The sequence below is a fragment of the Mobula birostris genome, chromosome 6, assembly GCF_030028105.1.
Source record: "Mobula birostris isolate sMobBir1 chromosome 6, sMobBir1.hap1, whole genome shotgun sequence".
NCBI lineage: Eukaryota > Metazoa > Chordata > Chondrichthyes > Myliobatiformes > Myliobatidae > Mobula > Mobula birostris.
In genome coordinates, this window is record NC_092375.1 from 158448552 (window position 1) to 158461428 (window position 12877).

At 40.8% G+C, this 12877-nt stretch overlaps 1 protein-coding gene across 3 annotated transcripts in view; it reads left to right on the forward strand.

Annotated features, from left to right (window-relative positions):
- LOC140199508 (carboxypeptidase inhibitor SmCI-like) overlaps positions 1–12877 on the forward strand; it is a 46830-nt gene that overhangs the window by 11382 nt on the left and 22571 nt on the right. For all 3 annotated transcript variants that reach the window (XM_072261715.1, XM_072261716.1, XM_072261717.1), the window contains one exon: positions 368–568. In XM_072261715.1, the coding sequence (XP_072117816.1) occupies positions 368–568 (201 nt within the window). The remainder of the gene's footprint in view (positions 1–367; positions 569–12877) is intronic.

Here is a 12877-nt window from a genome sequence, read left to right on the forward strand (position 1 = left end):
AAAATTCTGCAACTTCGGTCAACAAAGTAAACAATAGAATTAAAACAAATTACTCAAATAACAGTATGTCCCCTGACTCATGTGATATCAGGTCACATCAAATTTACACTGCTCTTAATGATTTAAGGTGGATTTTTAGTAACATGAGTTTTATCTTCAAAACTTACACATTTGTAAGCAGGCACAAGAAATAGAAAAAATCAAAACAAAATGTAACCTTTAAATTTACTTTAAATCAGAGTCCCCAACCTGGGTTCCACAGACCCCTCGGTTAATGGTAGGGGACCGTGGCATAAAAAAGGTTGGGAAGCCCTGCTTTAAATGAATAAGTGATTTGCTTAACACTATCAACCTTTTTCTTATGTAGATTATTCGCTCCATGAACTACCATATGGCCATGAAATATGCCTGCTAAAGGCCCAGCCTGGACGCTGTAATGCTTTGAACAAAAGATATTTCTACAACATCTTAACACAAAAATGTGAAGAGTTTAACTATGGTGGATGTGACGGAAATGAAAACAACTTTAAAACCAAGATTGAATGTCTGGCCAAGTGTAAAGTGAAGGGTAGGTTCACTTCTCTCAATGAGAGATTCCAATTGTAAAGTAAAACCTTGATTCTGGTAACCATACCTCCACGGTATTTTAATGATTGCCACCAATAGCATGTTAGATTGCTAAAGAGGAAAGAAAGAATAATTTCTAAAGTTGGGAAGAGCGAAAAGATTGGTCCTGTCTTTAGGTGTACCTAAGTATGCCATACTTTTCAGTGTAATGATATGAGAGTTTGTTCATAAGCCAACTTTCCATGTCAGGTGTACACAATCTGGAGATGGCCTGTATTAACTTGCAGATAGATATGAAAAACATGTAAAGCTGGAGACTTTATAAATTTAAGCATAACATCATTATGACCCAGTGGCATTTGATCTCTAAACGTTGGAGCTGTATGACATTCTTTACTGGCTGATTTGGATCAGAAGCTGTGCAAAAGATGAAGTGTGCCTTTCAGTTTCTCTCGTCCTAAAACCTAAAATCAGTTTTTCCTGCCCTAGAGTTTCTATTTCATAAGATGTTACATGAATGTTTTTTAAATGGAAATTAGTGGTTAATTCTTTCAATTTTTCAGGGCTTAGGAATGAACATGTAGAGTGGAAAAGTTGAAACCAATGAGTTTGTTATGCACTCCCAACTGTACGATAGATGATCCAGCTAAAAAGCAAAATGTATAGATTTTATGGATTACAGGAAAAAATATTTTATAGACAGTAATTAACAAAAGCCAAATATTTTCTCAATATAATCATCATCAGGAAGTCTTTAATATATTCATTGGGATGCTTACAAAAAATACATACCTGTGACCTGAGCAGAAAATAACGGAACCAATATATAAAAGATTTGCATTAGCAACCAAACCACTAAAACTGGAAATGCCCAATCAAAGTTATTGATGGCACATGGAAATGGATGTTTGCATTTCTTTTCAGCCAGGTGCAGGCCAAACTCATCCTTCTTCCAGTAAGAAGAACAATGTCAATGGCTCACTGCTAAATAAAACACCATTACCTGATGTTTGTTCCCTTGTGTGACGAACCCATCAATATGTCCAGTAAAGAGTTGCACCACAGCGGTCCACCAATTCAGAACATGGCTGAAATTGAAAAACATTCATTTTTAATTCATTAGATTGAGTGATGTTGGCCTCTTCTAGCCACAAACCTCTTGGTAGTAAGTCATTTAGAATACTGATGTTTGATTGAAATTTCATTTTAAATTATGGGACCACTTAGTTTATTAACCTTCAGAAATGATCTCCCACAGATATCTCTGCCACTCATCATATAATGTTTGAAATCTTGAGCTCATTTTCTAGTGATTTTGTAAAAACTGAGGTGTATACAGTGATTTATAAATATTGCAGATAATTCCAGTTACCTTGCTTCCCGACTCCCTGAAAAGCAACAACTACAGACTTGTTTTCTGCTGATAGTTCGATTTCGCTCTGCTGACCAACATATTGAAACAGGATAATAATGCTGGAGCTTGCAGTGAGAAGCATGTGAGTAGATGGATCAATACAGAATCTGAAACCTATGAAAATATGCTTTAGACCCAAAACTTCTGCATTCCATGAAATTGATTGAGCAAAACAATTTGATTAATGGCATTGACACTAACCTTTTCAATTGCACAACTTAAAATTTGGCACCTAAAGTCAGATAGTGGAGAGCACCCCTGTGGCCATCCCCCTCAACAATAAGTATTCCACTCAAAAGGGCAAAAAATGCAGGACTGAAGGTGCTGTATTAAATGCATGTAGCATTCAGAATAAGGTGGACAAACTCGTGGTGCATTAAGAGATTGGTTGGCATGATTCATTGAGCATCACTGAGTTGAAGCTGAAAGGAGGCAATAGTTCGGAGCGTAACACCAAAGGATATGCTTTGTATCAAAAGGACAGGCAGGAAGGCATAGGTGGTGGTGTGGCTCTGTTGGCAAGAAATGAAATTACATCTTCAGAAAGAGGTTACAGAGGGTCAGGGAACATTGAGTCTCTGAAGGTGGAGTTAAGAACTTGCAAGGATTAAAAAAAATCATTATGGGAATCGTATGTAGGCCTCCAAATAGTAGTCAAGATGTGAGGTTGAGGTTGCAAAGGGAGCTGGAAAAGGCATATAATAAGGGTAATGACACAAATATAATGGGGGACTTAAAATATGCAAGGGAATTGGGAAAATCTAATTGATGTGAGATCACAAAAGAGTAAATTTGTTTAATGTCTGTGAGAAGGCTTCTTAGAGCAGCTTGTGCTTGAGCCTACTCAGGGAAACGTTATCTTAGATTAGACATTACATAATAACCCAGACATTAGTAGGGAGCTTAATGTAAAGGAACCCATAGAAGACAGTGATCATAATGTGATTAAATTCATACTGCAATATAAGAGGGAGAGGCACAGGTTACATGTATCAGTATCACAATAGAATGAAGGGAATTAAGGAGCCATGAGAGAGAGGAGCTTACCCACGTGTATTGGAGGAGAATACTGGTAGAGATCACAACAGAGCAGAGATGGCTGAAGTTTATGCGAATAGTTCACAACGCCTAGGATAGGTAAGTCCCAGAGAAGAAGTTGTTTTCAAATGCCAGGGGTCGGCAACCTTGGCTGACAAGGAATGTTAAGGACTGCATAAAAGCCAAGGAAAGGGCATGTAAGGTAGCAAAAGTAAGTGGGAGGTTGGATGATTGGAAAGCTTGTAAAATCCAACAAAAGGCAACTTAAAAAAAAAAGCTATAAGAAGGGGAAAAGGTGAAATATGAGGGCAAACTAGCCAATAATATAAAGCAGGATACTAAAAGCTTTTTCAGTTATATAAAGAGTAAAAGGGAGGTGAGAGTTGATATTGGACCACAGGAAAATGATGCTGGTGAGGTAGTAATGGGGGACAAAGAAATGGCAGATGAACTTAGTACTTTACATCAGTCTTCACTGTGGAGGACACTAACAGTGTGTCATGGGTTCTTGAGGGTCAGGGAGCAGGAGTGAGTACTATTAAAAGGAAAAAGTGCTAGGCAAGCTGGAAGGTCTTAAGGTGGATAAGTCACCTGGACCAAATAGACGACATCTCAGAGTCTGAGAGAGGTTGCTGAAGAGATAATGGATGCATTGGTCATGATCTTTCAAGAATCATTTAATTCTGGCATGGTCCCAGAGGACTAGAAGATTGTAAATGTCACTCCAGTCTTTAAGAAAGGAGAAAAGCAAAAGAAAGGAAATCATAAGCCAGTTAGTCTAACCTCAGTAGTTGGGAAAGTGATGGAGTCTATTATTAAGGATGAGGTATGAGAGTACTTAGAGACCAATGATAAAATAAGTCAAAGTCAGCATGATTTCTGTAAAGAGAAATTTTGTCTGACAAATCTGTTAAGAGTTCTTTGAGGAAGTAACAAGCAGGGAGCATGGACAAAGGTGCAGTGGATGTCATTTACTTGGATTTCCAGAAGACATTTGAGGAGGTGTCACACATGAGGCTGCTTAACAAGATAAAATCCGATGGCGTTACAGGAAAGGTACTGCAATGGCTAACAGGAAGCAGGCAGCAAGTGGGAATAAATGAGGGCTTTTCTGGTTGGCTGCCAGTGACCAGTGGTATTCCTCGGGAGCCGGTATTGGGACAGCTACTTTTCACATTGTTAATGATTCAGATAATGGTATTGATGGCTTTGTGACAAAGTTTGCTGATGATATAAAGATAGGTGGAGGGGTAGGTAGTTCTGAGGAAGCAGTGCAATTATAGCAGGACTTGGACAAATTGGAAGAATGGGCAAAAATGTGGCAGATGGATTACAGTGTTAGGAATTGTATGATAATGCATTTTATTAAATTAGAATCATGTTTATTACCATGTTTAACAGGACAATTGTGCAGACTATTATCTAAATAGGGAGAAGGTTCAAACATCAGAGGTGCAGAGGGACTTGGGAGTCCTCATGCAAGACTCCCAGAAGTTTAATTTGTAGGTTGAGTCTGAGATGAAGAAGGCAAATGCAATTTTAGCATTTATTTCAAGGGGAATAGAATATAAAAGCAAGGAAATAATGTTGAGTCTTTATAACAGCGGTCCCCAACCACAGGGCCGCAAAGCATGTGCTACCGGGCCACGAGGAAACAATATGATTTGGCGATACGAGTCAGCTGCACCTTTCCTCATTCCCTGTCATGCACTGTTGAGCTTGGACACACGCAAGGTCATTACGCACGCGTCATCCATGTCAGTGTGGGAAGGAGATCAACTCCTCGAGCTTGAAAATGACAACAGGCTGAAAAGTATGTTTGACATAACATCTCTGCCGGCATTCTGGATCAAAGTCAAGGCTAAATATCCTGAGATAGCCACGAAAGCACTGAAAACGTTGCTTCCATTTCCAACATATCTCTGCAATGAACGCAACGAAAACTAAATTGCAGAATAGACTGGACATAAGGAACCCCCTTCGAGTATCGCTGTCTCCCATCATCCTTCGATGTTGTTGCAGGGAAACAAGCCCAGGGCTCCCACTGATTCAGCGATATTGGTGTGTTGCAATGATTTTATTTGTTCATACAGGGAAAATATGTGCTCTGTGTTTAACATCCAAACGTTACTTAAATTGTTATGATGCTATTGACTTGTAAGTGACTTATATAACCATATAACAATTGCAGCATGGAAATAGGTGATCTCAGCCCTTCTAGTCCGTGCCGAATGCTACTCTCACCTAGTCCCACCGACCTGCACTCAGCCCACAACCCGCCATTCCTTTCCTGTCCATATAGCTATCCAATTTTTCTCTCCAAGTGATAATATCGAACCTGCCTCTACCACTTCTACTGGAAGTTCGTTCATCACTTACTTCAAGCTCCCCTGTCCTCTCCGATAATTGACATCACTATATTCATGCGTGGAAAATATGCGCTGTGTGTTTAATATTAAATTCGTTAGATAAACCCTTTTAGAAACGAAATTGAGTGTATTAGCCACTTATCACCTATATTCTGGTTGTGATTAACACCCCCTCCCCGAACAGAATCGCCAAAAACAATTTGTAGAAAAAAATCGGCACATACACGCATGCGCAAGTCACGCACGCGCACACAGGTACCCGCGCAAGGCTTCATGGTAGTCTTTCTCGGGGTAAACACAACGTATTTGACTGCTACTCTTGTCCGTTGGCAACCCCGGCCGGTCTGCAAGAATATTGTCAATATTAAACTGGTCTGCAGTGCAAAAAAGGTTGGGGACCCCTGCTTTATAAGACACTAGTCAGGCAACTCTTAAGGCTGATTTATACTTGTGCGTCAAATCAATGCCGTAGGTACGGTGTAGCTGTGTACCCTACACTGTACCCTACACCGTACGCTACGCCTTAGCCTGACACGCACCTCCCCAAAAATGTAACTACATGTCGCGGCGATGCAGACTGCAACCACTGTGATTGGTCCACTTGGTAGCATCGCATTTCCTCCTACGCTGCAATAGCTTCCCATTGGGCGACTGAAGGGCAGGGAAGGAACTCTGGCTGCAATGCTTTCCATAAAGCTTTACAGACCTCCAAAATTCTGGAGGACCCTGTGCTTGACACCAGTTTGTAGCTAGCTGCTACAGCCTGTTGACTTCCACCTGCAGCTAAAACTGGAATGGTGATTGGCAGTCTCTGAGTACACTGTGCATACACTGATGTGAAATGAAAGGTTGGCGACGATGAACCAAATCGTCAAATCTACCTGCCGACATCCGAAAATATTTGAAATGCATTTCCTCGTCCATGTCTCTCAGTGGCTGCAGAAAATTCACCCTCCATCGGTTTCAGTTGCCACTGTTTGAAGTTTGAGTTTCTTCGTGTTGAGTTTCAACACGAAGAAACTCAACACAGTGGCATAGAAATCCCACCGCCAACTAGCGTTTTGGCGGTGAATTGCAAAGTGACGCAGACACACCAACGCACAAGTATAAGTGCTCACAACGGTGTAGCCCATTTGCGTAGGCTACGGTGTGAGCTTGTATGCACGAGTATAAATCAGCCTTTAGAGTATTGGGCCCCATATCGCAGAAAGGATGTTTTGTCATTGGAGAGGATGTGGAGGAGGTTCATAAGGTTGATTCTGGGAACGAAGGGGTTAACATGAGGGGCGTTTGGCAGCGTTGGGCCTGTACTCAGTGGAATTTCTGGAAATTAGAAGAATGCCAGTGGTGGGGGTGGGGGAGGCGGTGGATTTCATTGAAAACTACCGAATGGTGAAAGGACTAGATAGGGGTGGATGTGGAGAAGATGTTTCCTGTGGTGGGAGTATCCAGAAGGCACAGCCTCAAAATTGAGGGATGACTTTTTAGAACAGAAGTAAGGAGGAATTTTTTTAGCCAGAAGTGAATCGGTGGAATGTTCTGCACAGACTGTGGTGGAGGCCAAGTCCGTTGAGTATATTTAAGGTGGAAGTTGATAGTTTCCTGATTGGTCAGGGCATCAAGGGATGTGTGGTTGAGTGGGATCCGGGATCAGTCATGATGGAATGGCGGAGCAGACTCGATAGGCTGAATAGCCTAATTCTGCTCCTTTGTCTTATGGTCTCATGGTCTTTTTGAAACTAAGTTTAAAAGAGAAGTCAAGATTTTCACTTTTGTAAACTATGTAAGCACCTGCGCAGACTGATTAAACAGAATATATTGTGTATTTTCAAGATATCCTTCTCAAACCCAATTAAGTCACTTTTGAATAAATAGGAAGAAATACAAACTGATCAAAACAAAGGTTTGTGATGTTAGTTATAATTTCCTTATTCCATGCCTTCTAGAATTTATAATTTTTATGGGGTATATGTTGAATAAGTGGATGACTGAGATGAAAAGGCTTAGCATATGTGATGGATCTATTGACGTAATACATAGAGTCATTAATAGCTAACAGTTGTTCCCACCCAAATATTCATCATTAGTTGCTGTCACATCTTAACATGTTAAATGGCATTTCAGTTGTATCCTCAGTGTGTTTGAAGTTTGCATTTTGGCATCAGCCTGAGCTGATACAAAAAGGCAAGTTCTGTCAAGAGCAGATGTATAGTGTCATTCAGGTTCAAGGAATAATTCACTGTTAAAATTTAGTTACAGGATTAAAACTACCTCCTGAGATTATTTTCAGTATTGATGCTGCAGTACAAGTGATCACCCAACATTGACGCTCAAGGATCAGGACAGAGTCAGGGTGCTGCCAGCTGATTGGCATCTTGCCTCAATAGCAGTGGCTGCAAGGTGCAGTTTTGTACAGAGCCCAGCATTACTAGGAAGGTGATTTTGATGCCCATGGAATGGAGTGATGAGTGATCTGGCTCCTGCCTACAGGAAGAGCTTCTGTGCACACAAAATATTTACATATTACATTGCCAGATGAGTTGGTAAGACTAAAAGAATGTGTGATTTATCTTTGACTAATTTTACTGAGGGATCTTATAAATAATCCTTCAGTTCATTTAAATAAGTTCCTTCGTCCCCAAGCTAATGTTTCCAAGATACTTCAAAGCCTGAATTCGGAGTCCTATTGGAATGCCTGCAGTGGGGCCCACAAGCTTAGGAGTGGGGATAAGGCCTGACTCTTCGGCATTGAAACAGACTTTATAAAGGGAGCAATGCTGGAAAATAAACTTTGCTTCAGTCCCTTACATTGCTTTCTCTCCTTGTTTTAGTGACGCGTTAAATTGTTGATTTGGTTTACTTTCAGCTGTCTCTGACGATAGTATTCTTTCCAAATTCTGTTTCATTCAAGTGCAGAAAAGTGAATAGGTTTATATATTAATTTGGTATTTGGGGATGGGGGGAATGTGGTTAATGGTATTATGTCTGTAAAAGAGGGAAGAACAGTAATTGAAAGGACAAGATATGCATCACTTACTTACTCATCCCAAAATTTCCACGTATTTGTTCAAGCAATCCTGCCTGAGCTTACCTATAAAATCGAATTACCTCACACATTCTCCAGAAATCAACCCGTAAGATTGAATTACCTCACACATTCTCCAGAACCCAGCCTGAACTTTTCACATTGGGTAGGTTTCCAGTGTATTGCCATGATGCATGCTTCCAAACCACCACTGATGATGCATGCTTCCCAGACAAAGGCAAAAGCATTGCTTCCAGAATGAAAGTCTTCATCACTTCTACCACTGCAGTAAGAGAGTGTCTCAGAGGAGTCTGCTTTCTGTGAGAAAGCAAGAGAGCAAGACACTATAAATAGCAGCAAAGTACCATGCAAACAGTTCAACTTGACCACCATTTCCCAACAAGTATGGTACTTTTAAGAGGTTTAACCAATGCAACAAGATATTTCGTGCTTCCAGTTTCTGTTTACTTTCATTTTTATTTTTGCCATTTCAGTTTTGGCAAATATGTAAAAGTAACATCTGTGTTTGTAGAATGTGCTTTTAAAGGTGACATACAAGCACTCCTTTAAAATGACTTTCTGTTGAAGTACTGTACATTATCTGTTAGACGATCAGAAAATGAAAAACCAGAGTGTATTTGGGGTTTGCTAACTATTCAGGATAGCTGACTACCAGAACATTTGTGCTTATCTGCATAGTGGACTTTCAACAATCTGGTCAGTAGCTATGTGCAAGCTCCACACAGATAACATTGGAGATTAGGGCTGTGAGATCGTAGTGACTCAGTGCCGATATTTTCATCCTCCACTAGAAGTTGTGTTTTAGGCTTAAAATGTTACAGGTCCAGTATTGACTGTGATGTGCCATGTGATTCAAAGATATCATTTACAATTCATGACAGGTTGTGTGTTATTTAAAGCAAAATTGCTGCTGATTTGTAGATTCATCGATTTATACAACAAGGAAACCGGCCTTTTGGCCCAACTCATTCACGCTGACTGAAATGTGTATTTAATCTAATTCCATTTGACTGCTTTTGGCCCATATACCCCTATAGTTTCAGATCAGTTTCATTCACAAAGCATTGGACATAAATTTCATAGGATGAATAGTCACAGAAGGAAACCAATCAACCCCCCCGCCCCCCCCGTGTCAAGGCATCTCTCTAGTTCCACCATTCAGCCTCTCCTCCATAGCCTTTACTGTTTTACCGCATTTTATGTATTTATCTCATCTTCTTTTGAAGGAAACAATGAAACCTGGTTCTATACAACTTGTAAACATGAGAAATTCGGCAGATACAACTATCACAGCTGTAGGCTGAGGAATTCCAGATTTCGCTAGCTACCCTTAGTTCTCTTCCCCTCTAAGATTAACTTAATTTGTCACACACATATACACCAAAGCACATATTGAAATGTGTTGCTTGAGTTAAATCACCAGCGAGGATTGTGCAAGTGGTGGCACATTGCTGGCACCAACGTTGCATGACTACAATTTACTAACCCTAACTATACATCTTTGGAGTTTAGGAGGAAACCCATGTGGTCACGGGGAGAATGTACAAACTCCTTACAGACAGCCCTAGGAATTGAATCTATAATCACTGGCACCTGTAATACTGTTATGCTACTGTGCCCCCCATATTTGCCCCAACTAGCCCTAAATTCCCTCCTCCATCTATGAGGTCAACGTTTTTATATTTCTATTGATTCTTTCCTTAGCCTTCTCTTTACCAAAGAAAACTCTAATTTATCCTTCTGATGCTGACCCTCATTCCTGAAACCATACTTTCTGGACCCTTTTTGATTCCACCACAGATTGAACATAATAATCCAATTGAGGCTGGACTAGTGTTTTATAAAGGGTCAGCATAACATTTTTGCTTATCTCCTCTATGCCTTGCAGGTGTGTGCTTCATTTTAGAACCATGTCCTTTAGTCTATTTCTCCTCTCATTCTTCCTACCAAACTGTATCATCTCACATTTCTCCATTTTAAAAAGTGTGGAATTTTGGCTGGCACTCAACCAGAAAGTTCAATCTAGTTTTTGTTGATCACTGTTTTAAGGGTTCTTTCATTGATGCCATAAATGGGATTTTTTGTCAGGTTCTGAGGGACTGTTCCTTTATTCCCAGCAAATAGATTTTCAGCTCCAACAGTAGTCTTAATGTTTGTTATAAGTTTAAGATGTGTGGACGTAAACATTGTCTCTGATGATCAAATGCTGTAGTTACACTTTGAGAGAAAATGCGTAAGGAAACACCTGGTGATAAAATTCTTTGGATTCATCCAGTACGGCACAAAGACTACAATGCTAAAAGTGAAATGTATGAGCGGCTGAAGGTGGGTTGAAGAACTGTTAAAAGTTGTAATTGACAAGCAGTTGCTGAAATGAAGTAATAAAAATTTGAGTGAATACGTTGAACGGCTTAGACTGTGGACCCAATGAATTGGGCCTTACTGTTGGAATGATAGTCATAGAGAGGGACATGGGAAATATCCTTGAGCTCACGGAGCCTGTTCCAGCCTTCCCAGCATTCTCATCAACTTCCCTTCCAAATTCTACCACCCATATGCACACTCGGGATCAATTCACCCACCAACCGAAACATCATTAGGAGGTGGGAGAAACTGCAGCACCCAGGAAAGCCCTATGTAGTCACAGGGAGGATGCAAACTCAGTGCAGGGCTGTATTATTATGACTTGCTTCAGGTGCCAGAAGTGGATCAGTGCTGTATATTTGATTCTGCATGAGAAGGTTGTGCTTTTGGTCTTATAATTCTACAGCTTTAGGTTGGGACATACAATGAGGCCCTCGGTTGGAGTTGAGCATGGAGATTTCATCCTAGCTGTCTATGTTTCACACAAGCCCAGGCAGTACAATATGGAGAATGAGCTGCTCCCCATGAAAGTAGGCCTCCCCTCTTCACACAACTGATGAATCCAAAGGAATGGCAGGGTGTGCTACGGTTTGGCCTCAGTGGCGTTGCAGATATTGCCAGTCAGCATTGAATGACGTAGGAACACCTTAGCGACTCCAGCTGCGGGTTTCTCCTCGGGTTTAACCCCGAAGCCTCTCCCTATGAGTGGGAATTGCCACAAGGCAGCGGAGGTTTGAGATCAGATTTTTCATTCTCCGAGGTGACCCTCACCTGCCCAAAACGGCTGGTTTTAAAGTGCTAGTAATCTGCCTTTGCCCCTTCTCCTACCCTAGTAATCTGCCTTTGCCCCGTCGCCTACCATAGAAATGGTTCTGTTGAACTTGGCCAAGCCACGCCAGGAGCTGGACTTGGTTGTCAGAGGCTATTTGAGACACACACCATAGGGAGCATTTAGTGGTTGGAGTTGGAGCTTATCCCCTCAGCGATGACAACTTTAAAAACCATTGGGGTACTATTGGGACCTGTGCGGTTATGCAGGTGAGATCTTGCCAATTTTAAAAAAGAGATTAAACTGAGGCTGGCCTTCTATGCCCTCATAGCTTCTGTCAGTTTAGTTGCTATGTTTAATCATTGGTGTTTTACTTGTGTGAAAGTAGCCTGATGCAGTTTATTCAGGTATAAGCACCCACTTGTCTGATAAGTGCGAAGAGGGTGTGTATAGTGACTAAGACCACAAAACTTTAAGCATGGTTATAAAAAAAATTGTAAAATTAAGTTTTCATTATGATTAACAAAATTAATTTCATGAACATTCATTTTTTGCGGTGGTGTAGCAGTTACCTTAAAATAAACCAACTGCTGACAGACTAAGTCAGGAGATCGACATTGTATGACGTGCTCTGAAATAACAAATTCCACAGCCAAAAAGTAACAAAACTAAATTAGTGATATAATGGAGTAACAAAGTTAGCGTTTGAATTAACATATTTAAGTGAAGTTAGCGACCTACAAGACCATAAGGCATAGGAGCAAATTAGGCCATTTGGCCCATCATGCCTGCTCTTCAATTCAATCATGGCTGATCCTTTTTTTTTCCCCCTTGTCAGCCTCCTCCCCAACATTTTCCCTGTGTCCAATCAAGAATTTATCAATCTCTGCCTTAAATAGACCCAATGACTTGGCCTCTACAGCCGCATGTGGTAACAATTTCCACAATTTCACTACCTTAAAGACATTTCTCCGCATCTGTGTTAAATTGGCATTCTGCTATTCAGATGCAGTGCCCTCTTGTCCAAGACCTAAACCCTCCATGGGAAACATCCTTTCCACATCTATTCTGTCGAGACCTTTCAACATTCAAAAAGTTTCAATAAGATCTCTTCCCCCGCCCCCCCCCCCCCCACCAATCCTTCTAAATTCCAGCGAGTATGGACCCAGAGCCATCAAACATTCATTGTATGAAGACCCTTTCTTTCATTCCTGGAATCATCCTTGTGAACTTCCTCTGAACCCTCTCCAATGCCAGCACATCTTTTCTTAGATGAGGAGCCCAAACTGTTCACAATACTCAAGGTGAGG